The sequence below is a fragment of the Cygnus olor genome, chromosome 12 (genome assembly GCF_009769625.2).
Source record: "Cygnus olor isolate bCygOlo1 chromosome 12, bCygOlo1.pri.v2, whole genome shotgun sequence".
NCBI lineage: Eukaryota > Metazoa > Chordata > Aves > Anseriformes > Anatidae > Cygnus > Cygnus olor.
In genome coordinates, this window is record NC_049180.1 from 15,144,553 (window position 1) to 15,169,723 (window position 25,171).

At 52.9% G+C, this 25,171-nt stretch overlaps 1 protein-coding gene across 1 annotated transcript; it reads right to left on the reverse strand.

Moving 5' to 3' along the window:
* Nucleotides 1-17,692: 17,692 nt before the first annotated feature.
* On the reverse strand, nt 17,693-21,558 carry IRX6 (iroquois homeobox 6). Its single transcript, XM_040571079.1, has 6 exons — nt 21,383-21,558; nt 20,269-20,490; nt 19,596-19,726; nt 19,223-19,506; nt 18,485-19,148; nt 17,693-18,369 (listed from the first exon to the last, which is right to left on the reverse strand). The coding sequence occupies exons 1-5, from the start codon at nt 21,425-21,427 to the stop codon at nt 18,646-18,648; spliced, it is 1,185 nt and encodes a 394-aa protein (XP_040427013.1). The 5' UTR covers nt 21,428-21,558; the 3' UTR covers nt 17,693-18,369; nt 18,485-18,645.
* Between the last annotated feature and the right edge of the window lie 3,613 nt (nt 21,559-25,171).

The following is a 25,171-nucleotide window of genomic DNA, read 5'->3' on the forward strand; positions in this document are numbered from 1 at the left end:
AGATAACATTTTCACTTCAGAGTCTAACAAGCTCAATTAAAATACTCCTAAAAGGACATAAAGGCATTGGATGAGTAGGGTGAACCTATTCCGACACAAATCTTTTTTAATTCTTTCCCTTCAGTATTCTTCAGCCCAGACAGGAGAAAAGGAAAAATAAAAATAAAATCAATTCTTCTCCCAGCTCTCCTATACATGGCTTCATTTTTCTCCAAATACGTTTTAGCAGCAGCCTCTGTGATCATCTAGTGCTGGGTAGATACAATCCATATGTTTCTCCTTTTAGGAAATATGACTCTTATATAACAGCTAAAAAGTAAAGGCCAGGAAGATTTGCAGAACCATATAGCTTATTAGCCCGTAATCCATATTGGAAAAGACATTTGTACAGAACAAGCTCTGCTGTGCATGTGCGCATGCAGGCAGATCAGTCTCTAGCAAGTCTGCATAGCTGAAATTTCTCACCAAGAGAAATTGCTCGGGAAGTGGATATAGGACATGAAGGGCCAAATAAAACTGGGGAAAACAATGCTTTTTCAGTTGGCCCTGCAAAATTTCACTAATTCAATCTGAAAAACAGCACGTTCCTCGGAACCAAACCTAAACGGAGACGTTGGATCACGTCTGCTGGTGTCTGGGGAAACTTGGTGGAGAGTTGGGATGGGAATGGTGTACAGGTCGATGGATTTTGCAGAGTTCAGGCAAGGTTTTCCTTGCTGGGCACACAGGCGTGCCTCTGGGTGCAGCTCTGGTGCCTGTGGGCAGCCAGCAGGGTGACACCAGTCCGTGCCAGGCATGAGCCGTTAGAAACTTCTGGTTCTTACCTAGCACAAAGCTGTGCACAAGAGGAAATGCAAGAGTCTCCGCTGCAGTTTGTAGGAGGTGCTGGCGTACCTGTGCTACTGCATTCAGCCTGCTAACCCCGTGCTGCAGCTCGGAGACGTCCTTGTCAAGCTTCTCATGGCGAGGTCTTTAATTAGTGCTTGCGGAGCACTGAAATACCGCAACACCGTACTACTGCTACTAATGAAAATAAACCCGGACTTGTGTTCCTTGGTCTGTTGACATTTACAGTCGTGAAGCCTGAGCCAGGCTGGGAGCTGCTGCTCCTGCCCGGGTGAAATTTGGGTGCAGCAAGACGCTGCCAGGTGTCCCCATGTTTCAGACCTGTGGCACGAGGTGATGGGGCAGTGGCTGCTGTGCTGGCTCTGCCATGGGGCTGCCCTTGCTGGAAGCAACCTCAGGGCTTAAACAATGCTCCTGTATTGTAACTATTTGTTTCTAAATTTAAACAGATAAATACATAACACCAGAAAGCTTAATTTGGCTAAAATGTGGGAGAAGGAGGGGAGAAAGGAAAAGTTTCACAGACTAAAAGAAGTGCAAAAATATTTGTGCTGTATTTTAGTCTTTTGGGTTTCTTTTTGGCTTTGTTTGTCTTGTGGCATTAGCGGGTAGGCCCTACCAATTTTGCCGGCGTGAGTTTGTAACCCAGGAATGCTTTTTGGCAGAGGTAAAATTAGAAACAAATCTCACGTGTTCTGCAGTGCCCTCCAGTGCCATGGGGGACAGGAACAGAGTATGTGGCTTTGTCAGAAGGACTCCAGGAAACCACAAAGAAACAGACATTAACATCAAAATCGGGGAAATAAATTTAAAAAAAATAATAATAGAAAAACAACATTGTAGTTGTGGTGTGATGTGGAAGGGGAGCGCAGCACAAAGCCCACTGCACTGCTTGGAGCAGGTGGCAGAGCCCTCGATGCGGTGGGAAACAAGTGCATCTTAGGGCATCTTCAGAGACATGTTTCCAGGGTTTCGAGGGAAGCTGGTGCTCCTGCTCTTACCTGTCTACGTTCAGGGATGGAAACAAATACCATGCTGCTGCCCTCCCCCTGGCAGGGTGGGAACGCTGCACGTGCAGCCCATTAAATTCAGTGCAGGCAGGTTTTCAATTCCAAGCCCATGTGTTGGGAGATGATGGATGGGGAGACGTATGTCTCTATAATGAATGTTTCATTACAAATATTTTTAAATGTGCAGCGTGGCTTTTCATTTCCAAACAAGAAGTGTCATCCGCTTGCTTGAAGCTCTTGGGTCCAATATGACTGATATTGCCCAAGGAAGTGATTGAATAACCACTCAATATATTGATTTAATATAAAGCTATATTTGCTCCCGTGTTAATGCGAAGCATCAGAAAACCATAACAACATCATAAACTGCATAAATAAAAATGGGAAAGGGTTATTATAAGGAGATTAGGGGTGACTGATCGGTGGCATCACCTGTTCACAAATATTGAAGAAGATTTGTAATGGGTTTGGCTTTGGCATCTTGATGCCCTGCCACCCCTTGCCTATGAACAGTCCAGTGACCAAAGTGTGCTGCCAAATGCTTACAGAAGGCAAGTTTCGAAGCTTGTACGCGTGGGTGTGCAAGCAACACTTGAAATTAAGACACAAGTGAACTCATGAAAGAAACTCAGGGGTTTATCAAGTGTCTTTTATTTGCACAATTACAACAAAATTGATTTTAAATGTTCAAGGTCAGTTTGAGTACAGAATGTTTAGAAGCTTCTTGTAATAAAAATAAATAAATAAAATCCAGTACCTGTGTGGGTTGATGGAGAGCATCAGGAAGCCTGTCATGAGGGACTTTAAGCCAAACTTCTACCAGGAAAGCTGGACGGCCTGTGGGGTTGCTCGTGTGTGCCAAAGGGTGACCTTTCCATGAGGGCAAGAAGGGAGTGGGGAAATGGATCTGAGGGATACTGTGCCCCAGAAGCAGGCAGAGCAGTGCTGGGAGGTCTCAACCAGGCAGGGTGTGCTGATGGCAGCTGGACGTGCAGGAAGGGAACCTCTGTAAAATAGCCCAGCAGCTTTCCTGCGATTATCAGCCAGGGTTTGTTAGCTGCTTTTCACCTTACCTTCTCTCCTCAGCCTTCTGAGGGATTTTATTTTAACTTAAATTTTCACCTATGCATGCTATGTAAGTGTCTTGATCTCCGCAAGCCTCTCTCTGTGCCGCTGTAAATGTTTTGCCCTCCATGTACAAGAAGGACTTCAGGGGCTTGGTTTCGTCTGGTGTTGGGATGCTATGGTTCAAGTAGCACCATGCGATTCCCTGGTGGTGCCACGTGCAGTCCTCAGTGCAGGTAGGAAAGAGGCAGGCTTCTAGGAGAAACCCGGCAGCACCACTTCTCTGCCCCGTGACCTGCCCCCCATTAAAAATGCATTATGCACTAGCACTAAAGGGATAAATTAAACCCACCCCGACAGCTTTAGGTTGTGCAGTTGAGGGCTGAACCCAGTGGTGGAGAGCCAGGCTTTCCCTGCGGCTGGCCATGCTGCTGGGTGCATGGAGAGCTGTGTGATGCCATCCGGTCACTGATACTGTTTTCCTCTTGTTCTTTGGTGGAGGAGCAGACCCAGCCTCTCTTTGCTTAAGCACCGAGTTGACAATGTATGTCCCAATAATGCTGCCTGAATTTGACCCCAGAATTTGTGTGTTACTCCATAGGATTTTCTCCACTGGACGCTGCCTTATGCTAGGAGGAAAGTGGCCAAGTATTTGATACTAATCTTAGAGATGTTTCATTTTGGGCTTTCACTGAAAGTTGATTAAATGCAGCGTGTCATCCCATTCCTGTCTCAAGAAGCAATAAGCTGTGCTGCTGGCACAAGAAGATCTTATCGCAGAGCCTCTTCTGCTGCCGTGGCAGCGCCGTACCCAAGCGCTCATTCCACCTGAGGGTACAAGAGCTACTGCAAAACCGGGCAGATAATGGAGACCTGCAGACTTACCTCAGTTAGTCTGTAGCAATTAGGGGCTTGCAAGAGATAAGTGGCTTTGCTGGGGCAGGATGAGAGGGTGAATGGGGCAGGGTTAGGTAAGTAGTAGCTGAGACCTTTGGGTGACGAGTGTCCCTTCCCTTGTAGCAGTGGGCCCGAGAGCCCTGCAGTCCCACAGCTTGCATGAAGAGGTTTCACTGCGTTTGTTGTAAAGAGCTGCAAATCTGGTATGGGGATGAAGCTGGATCATACAAATAGCCTTTTAAGGGAAGGAGAACAAGTGGAAATATCATAAAGCTCCTTTATACCTGTATAGATACATTCGCACTAGCAAGATAGTAATGGCATAGCCATATTTTGGGGCTTTGCACCTCTAACTGAAAATAGCAATGCCGCTAGAAGCAGGCGTGCAGAGCTGGCGGGGCTCGGGGAGGCTGATCCCAAACGAGGGCTAAGGCTGGGTCCTCACCCAAGCCCTCTTCTCCCCCAGAATCTGGCTTTATAGCCAATGCCGTGGCTATATTATAGCCACATTCCCTGTGGCTGGGTGGGAGCTTTATGAAAGGTTAAAATAAAAGGAAATTTCCCTGAAAGATTGGAATCCTGACAAAAGAGATAGCCCATCTCAGGTGGTGCTATCATGAAGGTGCTGTTGTGGTCAGTTTAGGGGCTTTATGTTTATGAGCTCAGGGGGTTTATTATGTTTATGAGCACACAGATGTGTGTTCTGTATTCAAGGTCTGATGAAGTGGATTGTTGACAGGGAAAGCCATAGGCTGCTTCAGAGTCAATAGTTACTTGTTTCCTTGTACTAATAAGGATCCAGTAAGTTTTTAAAAAGGGAAATTTATCCTCTCCTGTAGGAACCAAATGGGTGGAGAGCTGGACGTGAGATCAGAGCGCTCAGGAGCGGGTGGCAATTAGAGCTCTTGGAAAAGTGGCACCCCCTTTTCTCTTCCAAAACACCTGGGGGATACTTGCCTCTGTATCTCCATGCATGAAGCGGACCTGCTTTGATTTGGTTTATTTTATTTCAAATCTGTTAGGGTGTTGTATACTGTATGCTGAAAATGCAAAGTGAAATGCGTAGAACTTGCTGAGGTTATCCCTGGTGCTCTGTTCCCTTCTGGTACTGCACTGCTCGCGGCACTGGCACCACCAGCTCTAGCTGCCCACCAAGCTCAAAACCTAAATTTGACTCACTTTTCTGACGAAAGCAAGTAAAGTAGGCAGTTTAGGGGTCCTGTAGTACTCCCCAGTGGGCAGGTATTTCTTTGTAGCACAAAACTTGGATTAAGTCATTTTGAGGGGAAAAACAGAAGGTGAGCTCCCTGCGGGCTGCACTGCCAGTGAGCGCACAGCACCTGCAGGATGCAGCCAGGCGGTGTGCTGAGCCAACATGGGACGGTCTGTGTGCTGCCCGACGGCAGGAAATTGAAATATTTGGTTGACTGTGCACTAGCTTGTTCCCCAAGGGTGTGGTAGGATGGTGCCCTCCCATGGGAATTCCTTGCTCCCAGAGTTTTCACAAGAGAAGAGGAGCACAGAGGGGACACCCAGCCTGTCCCTGCCTTGGCCGGTTGGACAGAGCAGCTCGAGGATGGCAGTCCCTGCGGCAGCTTTCTGAAGGGAGCTTTGGACATCCTGAAGTCTGCCGGACAGTGGGTTTGAGATTCCCTTGCACTTGTTAGAGCTCCTTGAGTCATCACACCTCCTCTAAGCACAGCCTCCCCATCCCCAGTCCTGTGCTTCCTCCCCTGCTATTGCACAGCTCCGAGAGACCGAGGAAACCAGGCTGGCATCTGGAGCTGCTGGAGGGCAAAAATAAAATAAAAGTGAGGGTATTCCTGGTCTGCAGACACATCCTGAGCTTGCTCGGAAAAGGCTTGCCCCAATTTCCTAGGCGTGTTCTTCAAGTGGGTGCCGCCTGGTTGCTCCCTGCAGGACACTGGCTGGTGTACGAGGAACCAAGAGAAGCCCGTGACTCTTAGTAGGTTGTGCTGTAACTCAGAATAATGCCAGATGTTTCATTATGTATCAGCTGGCTATAAAACTGCTTCTTTGAGCCATTGAACAAAGACAGTTGACAAAAGAAAAATTAATGTTGTGTCTTTGATCTCATGTTTTAAATTTGTCTTTTATAAATAATGATGGGTTCTGGTTAAAAACACTGTAACAATTTGTTAAATATGCAAATGTCTGAAGTTTCTTAGCAACAGAACAAATAAGTGTTTTTCTTCTAATATAATATGTATGCTAGTTTAGTAAGCACACAATAAGTTAATTAGGCTGCGGTTAGGTATTATTTGTAAATGTCATATTAGCATGCTGTTTTGTTTCTTTGTTGCAACCAAAAGCCTCAAACTCACTGATGTCACTTATTGCACGTTGTTTTTTTTTTTCCTCCGGTTTTGAAACGAGTTTATTTTTTAACACACTTGCGGGCAGAATGATGATTTATTAAGTCATGTGTTTATTATTGTTTTGCTTGGTTGTAATGTCTCATTGTCTTTACGTTGTTAGCAATGTCAGAGATTTTTACAGGGAAATCAAGGAAAGTACACATTACATGTGTAATAAAGCTGCCGCAGTTTACTATGATTAATGCTGTTACGATGAATACCGAATGAATTAATAATGATGGGGCCACTTAATTTTAAAATGTTGGCATTTGTCTAAATGCTGCTCGGAGAGAGGGTGGAGGCGCTTGGCACGGCAGGAACTGGATGAAGCAGTCATCCTGCTGCCAGCGTCCCAGCAGCTTGTTTCTCTCCAACAGTTACGGTCAGCTCTACCAGACTGGCTGCCAAGCAGGCTTATGTAAATCCAGGGAACCTTTTCCTCTACCTGTAGAATTTCACTGTATGGTCTTGTGTTTTCCCTCTCCTCTGAGAAAACTGTTTCAAGAGCCGTGCTGCCTGCAGGGGCTTGCTTGAGCTGATGGGGGGAACCACAGGCAGTCACCCCCTGTTCTATGCGTGGACCGACTGCTGCAGGACCGATTGGACGATTTTATGGAGGAAGGGGAAAGGAGCAACCCAGCAAAGGTGAAATAGGATTGTCATATCAGTGAGAAAGGGGAAAGTGCTTTGAAGTCAGCAGTTGCTGACCCTAAGGTCTTGTGGTCTCAGGAACATTTGACAATGTTTCCCCTTTTAGTCTTTGTTGCACGTGAGAAAATGCTGGTAGTAGTACAGTTATTTTAGATGTTGTTTGAAACGTGAACAGAAACCCCATAGCAAACCCTAGGTGGTGAGGACTCCTCCGCTTTGGAGCTGCAAACTTAAAATCTTTCAGAGTTTGTAGTTTGGAGTATTTCAACCCACTGGCCCTGCACTCTAATGAACCTTTGACATTTTTAGCGCGTTCTCGACACCTGTGTGTTCACTGACCCATTCCATGCACCCACCAGCAGTGATGTGGCACCGTATGGGTGACTGAGTTACTCCAGTACTTGTCACTGGAGCCGTCACTCCTCCTTTGCGTTCCCATGTCACTTTTGTCCTTCCCTCCCATTCAGTCAGCAGCAGTGCTATAGGAAGCATCTGGACCCCTTCTCTCTTTTTATTTTCACACAAGGGAAAAGAAATCTTTCTCAAAGCCGTTACTGATGTGCAGTAGCAGAAACAAGTGGATCTTAACCTAAGAGAAACTTTGGGCTGCTTGTCCTGAATATGACTTGCAGGGGTTTTTGTTGCTCTCGTGGCTTGCCCTTGCTGGCCAGGTGCAGTGGTGTCGCTGGGCGCAACTCTTGCAGCAGTGTTATCATGTTTGGATCCCGACCAGCTTGTGACAAACTTCGTTACTGCAGCATGCCGGAGAGATGAAGGGGATTTGACTTCTGGGTCTTGCAAAAATTTCATTGCATCAGCAAAGCAGCAATTGTACAGGGAGAAAATACTCTGAGCACCTAGATCTACAGGCCATCTGTATAACACGGAGTAGTTTTGTCTTTTCACTGAGCACCCCCAGCTTTGAGCTGAATTAAGGCACGCTGGGTGGTTTATTTCGTAGGGATTCTGGAGCACATTGAATGACGGATCTCCTCCTCAGTCAGTCTGCTCCATATATTAATTATCTCTGCCAGTAATTTTATCAGAGGCTTTCATTTTTGGAAGAACCCGACGCATGTGTTGCATATCGGCTGTCGGTTGTGTTTCCCCCAGGGATCCCAGCAGGGCCACCCGCAGCAGCTGGGATGTGTTTCTGCCAGGATGACCCACACGGACCGGGTACCTGTCCCCTGGGGACCAGAACACACGGACAGCTGTGGTCCTTACCACCCTGACAGCGCTTCCGAGCAGGACAGTGGAGGGGAGCTATGGAAAGAGGACTCATCCCAGGGCTGGACAACAGTAAATGGCCTGAAGAAGCGCACAAGGACCTGTCTCTGCCATGAGGCCATTTCCAGCTGCCACCACCCCTTGTGGGAAGAGGAGGGGGACAGGAGCAGGATGCGAGCAGCTCTGTGGCCCCACATACAAATGAGCAGCACAGGAACGCCCACGTGCGTTTGGGTAATATCCTAAAATCCAGCTTAATGAAAAATCCAAGTTCCATCATAAACCACCCTCTTGCTAACTTAATGAGACGGTAACCCAGCTGTCCCCACCAGCTCGAGGACCTTTATGGGGTTTTAGCTGGGCTGGACATTTTGGCCAACTGGGTTTTGTTGTTCCCTCGTTAGGGATGAGGGCTCTGTCCGAGGTGGCAGGCACACCTCCGGGAGGGTGTCCCAGAGTTCGCAGTCCTCAACGTTTCAGTCTTCAAACAGAACCCACTTGTGTGAAGCAAACCTCACGTCCTGCTAGAACCGTGCCTGGCACAGTGGAGCAAAAGTTTCCCAGCATGTGCTCATTAAGCTCAGGTAGACAGCAAGCAAGCGCTGCATATGCTAATGAAGAGGCGACGCTAATGAACTCGGAGGCTGCCGCAGGACCGCGCTCTCCTGCCGCCACCAGCAGTGCGCGTAGGGAAGCCCCCGTGGCGGAGCGGCACCGAGTCGGCGGGACGGGGTGTGCGTGGTCCTGCTGGACGGACGGACGGACGGACAGACGGATGCGTGGCAGACGCCGTGCTATTGTTATCCTGCCCCTTCCCCATTGGCTGCGCACGGAGCCTTTTGTCTGCCGCAGCCAATGGGGAGGGGCCTGGCCACAAAAGAACAGTTTGGTTCAGGCGCTCCGGTGTTTTATGAATAAATTGGATTCTCCTTACGGCATTATTAACCTGCTGTATCCTGACGGGCTTAGGGGAGATTATCGTGCGCTTGAACAAATCAGCATCCCCAGATCCACACAAATACTGGGTTTTAACAAAAATATACTGTGATTAAGGCGCACAGCGGATCAAGTGCAGCCCCGACTTACACCAGGTGCAATCTCATTGATATCCGTGGGTTAAAAAGCAATTTTTACAACTTAAAGCAATCAGAAATCAGCTTAGCGTACAGACTTACCAGACCAAAATAAGGCCCAAGAGACTGTACGCTAAGCTGATTTCTGATTGCTTTAATTTTTTTAAACTTTTATCAAAGATTAATGGTCAATTATCTGGCAATCTGATTTTCTGGTACAGATTCCATTTGCATAATTTCATAGACACTTAAAATATGACCAGACTCTAATCATTTTGAAATGGGTTGAGGCATGGCTTGGTATGACTGATCAGAATCAACCACAATCCCTGGAAATGCATGTTATTGCTGCAGTAAAGAGGGGGGAGTTAATAGGCTGTTGTCTGAGCAGTAAACAATCGGTTTCGATCTTTTTTTTGTTCGCTGCATGGCTAAATATGACTCCGGGGCTAATGGGCAGAAGTACGCATTCACATCTTGCTTTCCTTTGGGTTTTTCATTATGTGCTTGAGCACCGCCATTTCCACAGATATTCCTGCTATTTATTTGCATTTGCTGCAGCCCTTGCACAAACATCCATCAAGCTGCACGTGCAGGTTTCCCACGCCACGTGGAAAATCCTTTGCCCTCTGAAGTAATCTTAACTCATATGAGTGCAGAGTGCCAGTGTTTTGTAATGTACGTGCAGGTTGCTGTATGAGAGGTCAAAAAAAAGAACAGTAGGTCCCAAAAAGTTGATAGCAAGCTATTTGCAGGCAAGGAGGAGTAGTTGGATTCCCTGCGTCTGTGTCCTGTGTAGGTGGTGGGCCAGATGATGCTCTGGCAGCTGGACGAAGCTGCTGGAAGGCGTTGTCTAGAGACACCTGGTCTTGATTTGGAGGTGTCAAGAACTGGAGAATTTACCACCCCCTTTGATCATCTCATCGAGCGTTTAATTACTCCTCTGTTACAATGTGTTCCTTATTTTGCAGATCCTCTTGCTTTAGCCCCAGCCTGTTGTGATTTTCTCAGGTACCTGGCCGTGACTCCCCGTGCTACCTCTGCCTCCTTTCCAGCTCAGCCAAATCCATCCGGTTCCTCCAGGAGCTGTCAGAGCGGCTCTCACGGTGCATCCGCGCTGCCTTGAATCCGCTCCACTTAGCAACAGAAATGACGGAGGCAGCAAAAGGACGGGGCTGAAGCTGCCATGTGATGGGCGGGCTTGTGCAGTGAGAACTGCAACCTGCTGCAGCGCTGACATCTCTCCCGGCGTTGCCAAGCCAAAGGAGACAAAACCCTACCCCCTGTTCTCAGCCCCTTATCGCTTGGCTCTGCTGTTCGTGTGGGGACGGCCGATGAGGCAGGGATGTGGGTCCCCTGGTTTCTTCTCCGCTGGAATACCAGTGCCTGATGTGACTAGGGAACATCAGAAAGGACATAGCAAATTGGTGCGGAGTGCCAGAGTCATAAATCCTAAATCAGCTGAATTCGTCCGTGAGACAGCTTCTGCCTGGGTGCAGCAAGCTATCTGGTGGGGAGTGCTCGTACCCTCTAAATCCTTTTCACCTCCTTGCACACTTCCCTGGGAGGGAGCTATAAACAGGCCCAGTCCTTTCCATTCTGTTTTATCCATAAATACTAATTTATATATATATATATATGAAAGTAAATGCAGGTGTTTTCACCCATCTTTTGCTCTTTTTAGAGGTCACAGTGCTCATTACTCCTCTGTCCCGTAAGTATGAAATGCACATTCATAGAGAAATGGGTCAGGGTAAAGCTGATGTCACCAGAAGACGTGAATAAACTTAGGGCTTTTTCTTTGGTGGTGGTTTTTAAATCCTGGTTTGATTTTTAAATCAGGTGAGCTTCTGAACATCAGAAGCAGGGTGGCAGAACCCGCCTGCCCCGGGGCAGGTGCTGGCATAAAACAAAAAGATATGAGAGGACTCAAATTGAAAGAAATAGTAAAACAATGATTTTTTGGTTATCATAAACAATAAGAGTGTGTGTGCGTAAGTAAAACTCCATTCACTCATTTCTTTCCACCAGGGACCCCCTTACAGAGCTTTCTCCTGGCTGTATTAATTTCTTTTGTTGTTTTGCAGCATCTCTTTTGGGGTGGGTTTTTTTGTGCGGCACCATTTCTTTGTACTGCTGATGTTTCCTCCCAAAACACAAACAAAAGGAAGAGAAAAGCCTTATGGGAAAAAGTCCTCTGAATTATAAAGACACTTAGAATTTCTGCTCAGGTTTTGGAACTGCCTGATAAAATTAAATATATTTATGCATCTAATATTAAACACTACTGTGGAGTGCATCTTGAAGTTTAGTAGAAATGAATCTGTTCTCTTTGTCCTCCATTTAATTCCACAAGATTTTTCTGCAAAGATGTGAGTGAGTAATATGGATCTGGACCTGAAATGTCTGAAATTATGGATATTTGGGGCCAACTACCAACATTTTACGGTGGTTATCAGGTTTCTGAGAGAGAGTCTCTGAAGACTTTGGTCTGATCCTGGCCAAGTCCCCTCTGGTGGAAGTCTCAGTTACATGAAGCAGACAGGAGTGGGTGAAGTTCATGTTGACATATTCACTGTTTTTTTTTTTTTTAATGTTAAAATATGGTAAAGTGAAATACAGCTGTGGAATATTGCTGTAATCTTTGCAGCAGTGAGACAAACCCCCCAGCTGCAACCCTGAGCTCTGTGAGTGCCTGCAGCCTTTCTGTTCTGTGTTTTGCAAACAGTCCCTTTCATTCCACCACGAGAAGGCTTCTCATGGCTTTGACTTTATAAAAATGTCTACTTAGAGTAAGCAGAGGTCTATATTTAGGTTACCACCGCATGAACTTCATGTGTTAAGGCCTCAAACCTGTGTCTGAGCAGCTGCTGCCTGCGCTGCCTTAGCTGGACGTGGGGACAGAAGTGTGACTGGCTCGGTACGTGGGGAGATGCGCGTCTGCAACATCCACTGGTGCTCGGGGGGATTCCCGTCTGGCTTTGTTAAAGAACAGGGGTTTCTTTCTGCTTTTCATTTATGCAAGTAAAAGGTGAACAGGAAAAGACATCAATAAGAGTTAAGTGGTGATATGAAGTCAGTTTTATTGCCAGGTCACTCAGTCCCCAACAAATCAAGTAGGAAAAATGTGTCATTTATCAATATAATAAACAGGTATGTCGTTCACAAAGCCAAACAGCTCTCCTGAAACCCTCCCTCCGAGCAGACAAGCCACATCCTTTGCAGTGCATTGCGTAGGACCTGTCTGCAGTGCTTGTTTCTGCAGGCAGTGCCACTGGGCACGGAGCTGCCCGTGCAGGATTTTGGTGTGCTGCGAGCCTGTGGGAGCGTGGCAGCTCGTGCTCGCCTCTCCGGGCATCTGACAGAGGGAAAGGGTTGGGTTTGCTCTCTGTTTTACACAGGGTAGAACTGTGATCTGGGGTTTGGCCTAATAACCATAGCTAGCAGAGTCTTGTGCACATGTTGGTGTAGAAGGAAAATGGGAGAGCTCTGCAGCAGATTTCATTACGCCTCCTGGTTTGGGGAGCTTCGTTTCTTGCTCCCCTCCATATTTCCCCTACCTTCTATCTCAAATAATTTTTGTTGAAAAATCATTTTAGTCCTTTGAAGTATTTCCGCCCCCCACTCCTGCATATCACAAGCTCGTATAAAAACGTCTCCCGGGTTGTGTTTTACACCGCGCACATCACTGCGGGGATGTGTGGGATCAGTCCCAGCAACAGGAGGGAAAAGCCCTGCATAGCAGCGAGGTGTAGATCACCACAGCATGCAGGACTTCACAGCTAGTGGTGCAGATGGAGCTAATTCTGTAAGGGCGCCTGCAGGTGCAATCGCTGGGCTGTGGCAGCCTGCCCCGGTCCGCTCGGAGACTCGCACGTGGGGTGCGTAGCTTTACAAAGTGGGGTGACAGCGTCATTGCTGCATCCCCCAGCCCTAAAGGTGTCACGTGCGAGCCTTTGCATGGGAAACCGATCCTAGCACCACCCTGAGTGGGGCTGGAAGGGGTGCAGCACTTGGTCAGCCTCAGGATTTGGGGTGAAAAGCGACCTGGAGACCGTCTCCGTTATTAACTCGGAGTTGTGCTCCAAGTTCAATTGCCCCCAAGACTACACTCCCACACTGTAATTACATCTGATTCATTTATAGAGTACCATGTATTATATTTGTAGCCTGAGTTTTAAATGTGTGTGGAGAGAAAGTGAGGTTATATTATTGCTGTAATTGAGAGGAACTAGGACAGGTCTTATTAATTTCCTGCCACAGAATACTGAGTAAGCCAATATTTTATGGGAAAGTTCAGGGGGAAGAGTAATATATGTTACATTTCTGAATTCCACGGGATACTGGAAGAGTTTTACTGGCAATTCATTTTCCTACGGGTAAATTGTAATCTTTGATAGGCAGATGTGCCCCAAATGCAGTGCCTCCAGTGAGGGCACGATGAGTGGAAGCAGGAGGTGTGTCAGCTCCGCAGTGGCAGGCAGTGAGAAACGGGAAATGGGAACTCCTGCCCGTACAGGCTCCCCTTCCCTCAGCTGAGGCAGCTAGCACTGCTGGGGCTAAATTACTCTGAGCACTGAAGGTTCACAAAAATATTTAGTGTATGAGTATCTGATTAAAAAATCCATCATTTGGTTTGAGGACGTACTTCTCTTCAAGGACGTACCTTATCCTCATCTGTGTGGACTTTTACTTACCATTATTTTCTCTCATCCCCTCATTGCACTGTTTTTGTAAGTCTCCAGCTACCTCTGTTTCTGTGCAATACCAAATACAGATTAAAAAATAGACTAGAAAGAAAAGCACTTGAGGTCTGCTGGATGCCCTGGTCTCGCGACCCTTGGCAAACGAGCTCAGGTAGTTGGAGGGCGAGCATCTCAGCACTGCCAATGTCCCTTCGCTGGGTGGCCGTGGTGGCAGCGAGAAGAGCAGGAGGGATGGGCCCTGCGATGGAGACCTGCCTCAGTTTGTGCCCATTTTGGTTTTCTAGGCAGGTCACTGGGAAGATTGCCATGCTGCTCTTGGCTTTGCACACTCTGGGGGATGTGTGCCATTGAGTCCTGCGGTGTGGTGACTGGGGCTTCGCTGGGTCAGGTGCAAACACACCCATGTGATGGAAGCCTGCTGGTGCAATGGGTGCAGTGATTGCTCTGTGCATTTTTTCTTTTCTTTTAAGTGGTAACGTCACAGAAATACTTCGCTGATGCTGAAGCCAAGGTAGTAACACCAGTGTAAGAGCTGTAAATATGAGTCCATGGCACAGCCTTCTCCTCCGGCAGTGCAGTTTCTCACCTTGCCGTGGGAGGGAATTGCTGCTGTGAGACCACGAGACGAGCAGCCGCGGAGCTGCCAAGCACCTGGGCAGAGAAATGAAATTTAACCGGGAAGCACCAATCCCCAGCAGGCTGCTGACTCAGCTCCTCCTTGGCCGGTCCCTCATGTGCCTAACCCATTAACACCGTGCCTCACGTGATTTGCGCAGGGAGAATCCAAAGGCGATGATGTGCAGGTCGCATTTGTCTGTCACCTCTGGTGAGCAACAGCAGGATCAGCTGCGGCAGCAGGGAGCTCCAGCGCTGCTCGTGTCGGGGCTGCTGGAGGAGTGCACGGTGTTCATCGAGCAGCTGGCTGCCGAGGCACCTTTTAGGTGTCGTGCGTGGCTGACGGGTGCGCTGAGCAGGCAGGAGAGAATTTTGCTCGAGTGTCTCATCTGAGACAGCTGGAGGAAACAGGTGCAAGGGCTTGGGACTGTAGCGTCACACTTTTGGCTTCATGCTGCAGTCAGCTTTCCCATGCTCTGTGCTTACCCCACGGGCAGTTGGTGCCTGTTGGTGCTTTGCATGCACAATGTGCTCTGGCTGCAGGGACAGGGGCTGCCCTGACCTGGCTGCCTGCAGGGGAGCAGCAACCCCTCCAAGCACGGCTCTGCCCGCCGCTGCTCAGCGCTCGCCTCGTAGCAATCGCAGCAGTTCCAGAGGTGGCCATTTGGGGAGCGGGAAGTATGGTTCTGCTGGCGGATATTCTGAGTCCGATGGATTTAGAGCAAGTCTGAAGTCCCGTTTACCTTAATTTTGTTCCTTAAGCTCAGCTGGACAGGCACACAGAAGGGAAACGTTGCCTTCGTGCTTTGCCGCAGCACTTGTGCTGGTGCACAAGGCTGCCCTGCTGAAGGCGAGAACTGGAGGGCGGTCGTCCTCGTAGTCCCCAAACCTGTGTGTGCTAAGATTTAAGGGACAGTGCCTGTGTGCCATGGTGAGCTCTTACTACCCGGATGCTGTATGGAGAAGGGCAGATGGCATCTAAAGCTCTGGGCAGGTGGCAAGGAGCAAAAGAAAATGAGAATCTTCTGCTTGCTTTTCTCAAGGTTTTCCCCTCAGGCCTCTGAGCAGACCCAAAGTTACCAAGGTGTCACTGACGGCACTGGGGAGCACACCTGGATGGCATCAGAGCAGTGGGCTGGGACATTTTCTTTCCTTTAGATGAAAAACCTAGCTTGTGGATTCGGGCTAAAAAAAAGTATTCATCCTGCTAAGTAGATTGAAAGAGAATCCAGATTAAATAAATCATTAAATCATTCCCGAATGTTATCCACCTGTTCTGGCCCGTAATTTATTTTCAGATGAATAGTAGGTTAAAAAAAAAAAGTAATACAATGACAAAAATGACTTTGCCCTAGCAGATGCTTTGGTCCAGGAATGGCACCTGGCCTGATGAGCTGCTCACGCTGCTTGAGAGATTGTTGTGAAATACCTGCTCCAAGCCATTGCTTCATGGCCTCAGTAGCTGCCTAGCTGTAAAACTTCTGCTGCAGCCACCTCTGAGGGGATCTCCGAGGGTTGTACTGCTGCCAGGCCAGGAGACATCATCCCTTCAGGACAGAATGGGAAGACCTGTGCTGCGTCAGACTACTCGGCTGGGAAGGATGAGTCAAGCTGGCTTGGAAGCATCCCCCAAAGCTTCCTCACCGTGACCCGGTGGAGGTGCTGGGTTCCTCCTGTCCCACAGCATGGTACGGCCAGCGCTGTCCTGGGGCAGCTCCATCCCTCTGGGGCAGGAGGAACACCGCTTTGTGGGGATGGTCAAGCACCAGCAGTGCCTAGGGGTGATGCTCTGTTGCAGTGCCACTCTCCGGATGTGCTGGTGTCCTCCACTCGGCAGAGGAAGGTTTCCTCTCCCCCAGTCCTGAAAAAAGGACTGAAAAGGGCCCGGGAGCGCCGAGCTGGGTGCCCGACCCCCCCGACACCCACCCACGGTCCTGGGGAGAAGCAGAGGGAGGGACAAGTGCTGGGAGCAGGTGCCCGAGGACCGAAGATGCAAGGGTGGGGACTCACAGCACGGGTGCTGGGGGGCCTGGGGGGAGCACTCCACTATTCCCCTACTCTCCGGCCCTTCCCCACCTCCTTGCCCAGCCGTAGCCTTCCCCGGGGCCAGGCCGCCGAGGGGGTCACGGCGGGGCCGCAGGAAGCCCGGGAGGGGGACAGGGGATGGGAGCCGCTCCGTCTCGGCCGCACAAAGCCGCCCTTTGAGCGACCCCCCCCGGCCCCGGGGGGCCCCTAATTGTCTTGGAGAAAAGTTCATTAGCGGGAGCAGCGGAGTGTGCGCGGCCCCGGCCCCTGCGCGCCCCGGCCGGCCGCTAATTGGGGGCGGCCCCGCTGTTCTCCCGGCCCCGGCTCTGGGGTTTTAATCAAAAGGGTATTCGGAAGATGCCCGCCGGAGATTATAGGGGGAGAGCTTTGCGATACGTATCTTAACGGCGCGACAGATTGCAGGGTGTCCTGGCCGGGCGGGATAATCTGCAGCGCGCTCGCTTGGCCTTTAATGAAAGGGGAGGCGAGGGAATAAGAAAAGTAAAATACCACAAAGTCGAAGGAATAAATAGTAATAGTAATAGTACTACTACTACTACTACTAATAATAATAATAATAATAAAGTATTGGGCGCCCGGAGGTTCCCTGCTGCCATACGCAGACCCCGAAGCTGGCACGGGCCGGGGAGGTTTCTCCTCCCGTGGGCAGGTGCCGAGGCCGCCTCTGCCGGAGCCTCCCCGGGAGCCTCCCCCCGCGCAAAGGGAGCCGGAGGGAGCCGCGGAGGCTGCGAGGCCACGCGTGGGGAGGCTGCGCCTCGCTCCCGGGCCGGGCGGTACCTGGCCCCGCGGAGGCAGGGGAGGGGACGCAAAGTCTCCTCGCAAGAACCCTCCGTAAGGCCCTAATGCTCTTTATGACAAGCCCTAAATCCTTCAAATCCCTCTTGAAATAACGTTTAGCTTTTCGCAGCTTAATTTCCCCTCGCCCGAGCGGCGGGGGCACTGCGCCAGGCGGCAGCGATGCTCGCCCACTGCCGACCGGGGCACCCCGTTACCCCCAGTCCTGGGCACCCCACTACCCCTGGGACCGACGATCCTGTTACCTCCAGTCCTGGGCACCCCATTACCCCTGGGACTGGGCACCCAGTTACTCTGGGCACCCTATTACCACCAGTACCGGGCACCCTGTTACTCCGGGCACCCCGTTCCCGGTGACCATAGAGGAGTCCACGCGGTAGTCAAGATTGATTTCCCTGATTTATTAAGGCAGAATTCATCGGACTCTATTGACCACAAATGACTTAATGTAAATGTTGACCCTGGTGAACTTGGAAATAGCAGGTATCGGGTTGATCTATAGATGACCTCTTAATTACCACAGTTATTAATTTAAATTATTGCCACTGCTTCTAGACACGGGAACAAAGAAACATTCTTTCCTCATCCCTGCGTGGTTTATTAGTCTGAACACAAAGTGTTTGACGACACTTTTAATTAAACAGCGATGAAGCAGAGATCCGCTTTCCCTTTCTTGCCTGTCCTGTAAAGTGCAGCGCTGCTCCTCGCCGGGTCTGGGGGAGGGCGGGACGGGGAAACGGGGGGTTAAATGAAAGGAGGAGGTGGAGGGGGGGAGAAAAAAAATAAACCGAAAGCACAACGACGACAGCACGACGTGGGGAAGGAGAGGAGCGCAGCCCCGGCTTGGCACCGACGCCCCGGCCAGGCGCGCACGGTGCCCGCTGGCCCCCCTTGGGGCGGGGAAGGGCCGGGCCGGGCCGGGCCAGGCAGGGCCAAACCGGGCCAGGCAGGGCCGAGCCCGGCCGAGCCGGGTCAGACAGGGCCAAGCCCGTTCCGCTCCTCCATGCCGCCTGCAGCCGGGACCCCGCCGGCGGCGCTCGGGAAGGGGCAGGCGGCCCTGCGGGAGGGAGAAGCGGGGGTGAGCGACCCCCGGAGGGGGGGAAACGGAGGGGGGAGGATGCAGGGAGGAGGGTACAGCACCGGGAGCGGGGCAGGGCACCAGCGGCACCTACCTCACCTCCTGAGCACCGGCCTGAAAGCCGTCCGCAGCCGCTCCCGGCGCCTTCCCCGCCCGCAGCCTGCACAGACACAAGCAGCTCGGGGGGGCGGGGGGGGCCCGGCTCGGCCCGGCCCGGCTCGGCCCGGCCCCTTCACCGGGCTCCCGGGCACGGGCTCAGGCCGCGCCGCCCCCCCCGGGGCCCCCGGCCCCGCCGCTGCGGGTACCTTGGGGTCCCCCCGGTGCACCCGGCCCCCCCGGTTCGCCGGGGCGGCGGAGAGCCGCGGGGAGCTGCTGCAGCCCCAGGGGGGAGCCCCGCAGCGCTTTTGGGGTCGGGGGCAGCTCCGGCGCCCCGCCGCCCCCCTCGGGGCTGCCCCTGCGCGCAGCCGTGCGCGCCAGCGACCAGATGCGCGGCTTCTCCGCGGGCGCGTAGGGGGGCGGCGGCGGCGGGGGTGGCGGGGGGGTGGCCAGGGGGGTGTCCGCAGCCGGGCCCCTGGCGCAGGGGAGGGCTCGGAAGGGGCCGGACAGGCTGCAGTCGCTCCGCGGGGCCAGGCTGGGGGCTTCCAGCAAGGAGCCGGGCCGGCTCTTGTCCGCCTTGCGCGCCTCCTGCTCCTCGTCTTCCTCCTCCTCCTCCTCCTCCTCGTCCTCCTCCAGGTCGCTGAGCCTGCAGCTCCGCCGCTCTGCCCAAACACACAGCGGGAGGGGGGTCAGGGAGAACAGGGGGGGCCGGCTGCCCCCCGCTCCCGGCTCCTACCTGCGCCCGCGCCCCCCGCCGGGCTCCCCTTCCTCTCGTCCCCCGCCCGGGGTTTGGGGGCCCAGGTCATCTTGTTCTCCTTCTTGAGCCTCCGCCGCGCGTTGGCGAACCAGGTGGAGACCTGGGTGAGGGTCATCTTGGTGATGATGGCCAGCATGATCTTCTCGCCCTTGGTGGGGTAGGGGTTCTTGCGGTGCTCGTACAGCCACGTCTTCAGGGTGCTGGTGGTCTCCCGGGTGGCGTTCTTGCGCCTGGCCGAGCCGCCCAAGTCCCCCGTCCCGTACCTAACGGGGAGAGGGTGGGGGGATAACGGGGGTGCCCGGTGCCCCCCCTCCCCCCGCCCCCCTCCCCCCCCCCCCCGGAGGGCTGTTACCTGTCGTACGGGTACTGCCCCAGGGCCGGCTCGTAGGGGTAGTAGGCGGCGGGCTGCGCCATCCCCGAGGGCAGGGGGCCGCTGGTGCCGTCCTTCAGCTCGTACTGCGGGTTCTGCGAGGCGAGGGAGCGCTGGGCGGCCGGGCCGAGGGGGAGCCCCAAATGGGGGGGGGACCCCAAGTGGGGGGGGAGACATAGATGGAGAGGGAGACATGGATGGAGGGGGAGATATGGATGAGGGAGAGCCACGGATGGGGGGAGCCCCAAATGGAGGGGAGCCATGAATGGGGGGGAACCACGGATGAGGAGTAACCCCAGACGGAGGGGGAGCCCCAGATGGAGGGGAGCTACGGATGAGGGGTAACCCCAAATGAACGGGAGCCCTGGATGGGGGCAGCCCCAAATGGAGAGGGTCCCCGGACAGGGGAGAACCACGAATGGGGGGAGCCTTGGATGGAGGGGGAGCCCCAAATGAAAGGGGAGCCACGGATGGGGGGAAGCCTTGGGATGGAGGAGTAACCCCAGATGGAGGGGGAGCCACGGATGGAGGGGGAGCCCCAAATGGAGGGGGAGCCCTTGGTGGAGGGGGAACCCCAGAGGGAGGGGGAGCCCCGTCCGCCCCCCGCCCGGCTCCGCTCGCCCCCCCCCCGGCCCCCCTGTCCCCCCCCACTCACCAGCGCGGTGTAGATGGCCGCGGGCTCGGCGCTGTAGGGCAGGTAGTTGCCGTAGCCCTGGCCGCCGGGGTACGGGGCGCCGTACATGCCCAGCAGCCGGCCCTCGTACGGGGCGCAGCACAGGGAGGCGGCGGCGGCGGAGGCCGGGGCCGAGGCCGCATCCGGCCCGGGGCGGGGGGCGGCCTCGCAGCAGGTCGTGCTGGGGCTGCCCGGCACCAGGAACTGCGGAGGGGAGAGAGCAGGGGGGCGCTGAGAGCCGCCGAGAGCGGGGAGCCCCGTCGGGGGACGGCTGGAGCCGCCTGAGGGTGGTTTTGGGGGGGGGTTCCGGGGGGGGATGAGGACCCGAGGCCGGCTCGGGGGAAGGGGGAGCCCCCGGGAAGGGGGAGCACGAGGAAAAAAAGCGGTGGGAACTTGGCGGAGATGCTCGCCCCCGAAAATGGCAGCGGATCCCACGGCTCCCTCCCGGCTGGCCGACGCGCAGCGGGGGCGAGAAGCTGGGGTCCGGTTAATGCGGGAGGGGCGAGGCGCTGCAATGTGCCGCCGAGGGCAGTCGGGGCCCCTGGATTTCAGCCGCTTAGCGGGGGCCAGCAACTCCCCGAGCACGGCAGGCACACCTCAGAGAAACCCCAAATAAATCGGGGCTCGACGTGCCCCTAAAACCCGACGGGGTTTGGGAAGGACCCGCCGGAGCCCCCCACGCGCCGGGGAAGGACGGAGGCAGGCGGGGGGCGCAGCGCCGAGCCGAGCCGCCTCCGGCGCTGGGAGCCGGGCTTTGGGGGTTTCTTTGGGTTTTTGCGCTTCAAACTGCACGGTGGAAGGGGAGCGGAGGGTCGGAGGTGGGGGGGAAAAGGGGGGGATCGCCGCTTTCCTGAGCGCCTTTTTGCTGGGCAAACTGCGAGTTATTTGTTTAAGCCTAGCACGACACAAACGAGACAGAAACACACACGCACATTTTTTAAAAAAAGCCTCCAGATGTGCCCTTTTTTTAAAAAAAAAAAAAAAAAGGCTCGAAGTAAGGGGAAAAGGGAAGGAAAAAAAAAAGGGAGGGGGAACAAGACATCTGGACAGCAGCAGCGGAACGGGAACAAAAGTGAGTGCTGCTCACTCGCCTTACCTGCGCGGTGGTGCTGTAGGGGTATCCGAACTGGGAGAAGGACATAGCCGCTCCTTATTTTTGGACCATAGGCAATATTTTCCCCCCAAGATCGATTGTAACTAAACCCCGCTTCACGATGCACCTTCTCACACACACATTTCCACGTATGGCTTTTTTTTTTTTTTTTTTTTTTCTCAATTATAGATGATTGCACTTAAGAAAAGCCGCCAGACATCTGAGGCGGGGGGGGTTGAGGGGGGTGTTGGTGCCTGGATGAAAAATAAAATAATACAAAAAAGAAGCTACCCCCCACTTCCCATCTCTCGCAATAAATATGTTTGGACAGAGAGAGTTGAAAAAGCCACCCCACATGTATAGAGGGTTTAAGTGCAAAGGGGCTTTTTTTTTTTTTCGCTTTTTTTTTCCGTTTGTTTTTTTTTTTTGTCTCCGAAGCAAGGGGGGAGGGTGTGGGGGCAGGAAAATCGCGTGGGGCTGGCAGGGTGCGGAGCGTGTTGTGTTATTTTCTGCTCGGCGGGGCCGGGGGGGGCCAGCAGCGGGGCTGACGTCACGGAAGGGCTGCGGGGCGCGGGGGGGGGTCGCGCTCCTTCTGCTTGTTTTTTTTTTTTTTTTTTTATAATGCAATGCGAATTGGGCTTGGGGGAGATGGGATGGGATGAGGGAGAGGAGAGGAGAGCCGCCGGGCCGGTTGTGGCGCGCCCCGCTTTGCTGCTGTCCTGCCCTTCGCGGCGCTGGGGGGCGGAGGGGGGCACGGCACGGCATGGCACGGCACGGCACGGCACGAAATGCCCCAAAATGGCACCGCCAGGAGCCCCGCGGGTGGCGGCTGCGGGTGGCTGGTGGATGGAGGGATGGATGGACGGAGGGATGGAGGGAAGGATGGAGGGAAAGGATGGAAGATTAAAGGGTAGATGGAGGGATGGATAGATGGATGGATGGAGGGACGGATATAATGTGGATGCCCACGACCCTAATCGCCCCAATCACCGAATGGCGATGCCCTCGTTTAACCAGCGGCTAGCACATTGCTGGTTTGCCTTCGAGCCGAGATCCCCGGGAGCTAAACGGGGATTTCACCCCACCCCCCTGCTGCGGGGGCTGCCGCGTGTTCCTTTCAGTAGCAATTAAAAAGGAAAAACGAAAAACAAAACAACTTTTACCCTGCTCTCCCGTCCCGAGGCGGGGACCGTGCCCTGGAGGCGGCCGCCCCGGTGCCCCCGGCCCGGCCCGGCCCGGCCCGGCTCGGCCCCGGCCCCGCTCCCCGACGGGTGGCGCTGCCGAGCCGTGAGCCAGGCGGAGCGGAGCGGCCCGGCCCGGCGCGGCTCGGCTCGGCCCGGGACTGCCCCGACGGAGCGGGCGCCCTCGGGGCTCCCCCGCTGGGAACGGGGCCGCTGCCCTCCGCCATCCGCCCCGACCCCCACAACCGGGTGCTGATTATTTAATTGCGAGAATCGCTGCGGGGGAAGCGGTGCTAATTAAGAAGGAATAAAACCGCTTGTTCTAAAGCACTTAATTCAGCAAAAATTTAGTCTTTTTAATTAAAAAAAATATATATTTTGAGCTGTTGTTTGCTGAAAGAACGAAGAGAGGCTCCATGCCCCCCTACCTGCCTCCACTGAGACCCCGCAGCCGGGTGGGCATCGGGGGATAGCTGCACAGGGGGGCCTGCACCCCTGTCTGTAAGCGAGCCCCTGCCCCAAGAGGAGTACCACAGCAGAGCCCAGCCTCGCAGCGAGGCCTCCCGCACCCCAGTGGCTTCCTCTCGCCCCACGCTGCCCCGTGGAGGTGTCTCTGCAGCCAGCTTTGCACCCACGCATGCCCCAGAGCCACCCGTGTGACCCTTGCGATTCTCTTTGGGACGCGGGGTGCTGTGTACGGTAACGGAGGCGAGTCCCACCGTCCTCCCCAGCTCCTGAGCAGGCCGCGACCTCTGTCTCTGCGTGCTCCTCACTAAGCGCCCTGGCTTGCCTGATGCTGTGGAAGCACCTTGCTGCGATCCGCAGCTACTGGCAGGAACCTCAGTTACCTTCTGTCTGGGGAAACAGCGTGTGCTTCGCTGCTTTCACTGCAGGGAGACAGCTTCAACACCCAATTTCCATTCTGCTCGTACGCTGCCTCGCGGAGAAACGTAACTGATGCTGCACGAGTTCGCTGCTGATTTTTCTCTTTGCTTTATCTAAACCTGTGTCATGCCTGTCCCCATCATCACACACCCACAGCGCACGTTGTGTTTACTGCGTCGTCCCAGCGAGGACTTTGTGACTACAAACACGGGCAGAACCGGAGCGCGATCCCTCTTGATTCGCCAACTTTGGTTCTTGTAAGAGCTTAAGCGTCCGCATTTCCCCGAGCAGCTCCTCTTGCAGTAAGGCAGGGGTTCAGATGCAGCCTGCAATGTGATTTTTGGTGCTATTAAAACCACCATCATTTGGTTTAGCTCTGGCACTGCTTCGCTCGGAGGTAATTGCGCGGGGTGGAAGTAGCGGTACGTGCTTTGCGCCGACACAAACGCAGCTGCCGCGGACTGTGCATGAAATAATAGGTTAATTGAAATAAGCGTTAGGGTGTCATTTCTGGAAAGGAAGAATAACGTTCCAAGAGGGGTAGGAACAAAGCAGCTTCAAAAACACGGAGCAGAACTGTGGCTGAGAAGAAAGTCTCTTTATATTTCAGAGTATGGGGGGATTTTTTTGGCTGCAGTGTTTTTGTACTGAGAAAATGAAAATTCTTCAAGTCCATGCATGAATAAACAAGTACAGCTGGGCAGCCTAATACATAATTTATACTGATCAGTCACTGCAGATTTAACTGAATAAAGCCAAAATGAACACTAATTGTTTTGACAAACTAAAATAGTGTATGTGATGGTTTATTGTGAAGCTTGCTGGTTGCTGTCCTTATCTCGGTGGCTATTGTCAAGACCGATTTCTGCATGAGAGGCAGAAAAAGATGAAACAAATTAGGACAATATTAAGATTAATATCTTGTTGAAGATAAAGCATTTTAATTGCTTAACATACAAGCAGGAAATAGAAAGAACTGTCTTCAGGACAGACAGGAGAATTGGCACAGTGCAGCGTGGGCTGTACACTGATTTAGGAGGCGAGGTGTAATTGCAGAGATAATGGGCACTACCTTGTCAGCTGAAGGCAAAACCTGAGAGGTAACAGATTTTTTTTTTTAAATGCTTTTGAAATACAGCAGGAATAACTTTGATTGCTGCTGGCCACTTGTCTTCCAGAAGGGAACATCCAGAAAGATGTCACTGGGCTGCCGGAGAGTTACCTATGTAGGCTAGCGCAGCCGAGCAGCCACCGTGTCGTTCTGTTGGTGGTGTCTGCAAAGGGTTTTCTCCATGATGGAGAAAATCCGTGAAAAATCCAGTGCCGTGAAAATCCCTGTGTACCATGGGAGGGGAAGGAGAATGATAACTGACAGGACAATGGGGCAGCATGGCTGGCCTTGGGCTGAACCTTGCTCTGCTTCTCTAACCCTCTCCTTTAGGTGGGCAGCTAAATAAAAGCCATTTAAAATTTATTCGGGAAATTAAGAGAGAGGTGAGGGCAGTAAAAATACTGACAGGGATGCCCACACACCACTCCTTCGCGCGGCCGTGAGTCACTGCCTATCCCTGTGCCATGCCAGGCCCTGCAGCCTTGCCTTCCCAGCCCCAGCTCCTCCTTCATGGCACCCCGCGGACCCCTGGCACCTCAGATCCTTGACATGTTCGCTATAAAACTGTGAGCTGGGCTTATGGCCAGCCCCAGGCCTTCCCCCTGCTCCTGGGTG

Bases quoted from the DNA above. Each gene is read 5' to 3' on its own strand.
- IRX6 (XM_040571079.1), bottom strand. From the start codon at position 21,427: ATGTCCTTCTCCCAGTTCGGATACCCCTACAGCACCACCGCGCAG. The intron at 19,727-20,268 runs GTGAGTGGGGGG...CCGGCCGCCCAG, and splicing joins CGGCCATCTACACCGCGCTG to CGCTCCCTCGCCTCGCAGAA. The intron at 19,507-19,595 runs GTAACAGCCCTC...TCTCCCCGTTAG, and splicing joins GGGCAGTACCCGTACGACAG to GTACGGGACGGGGGACTTGG.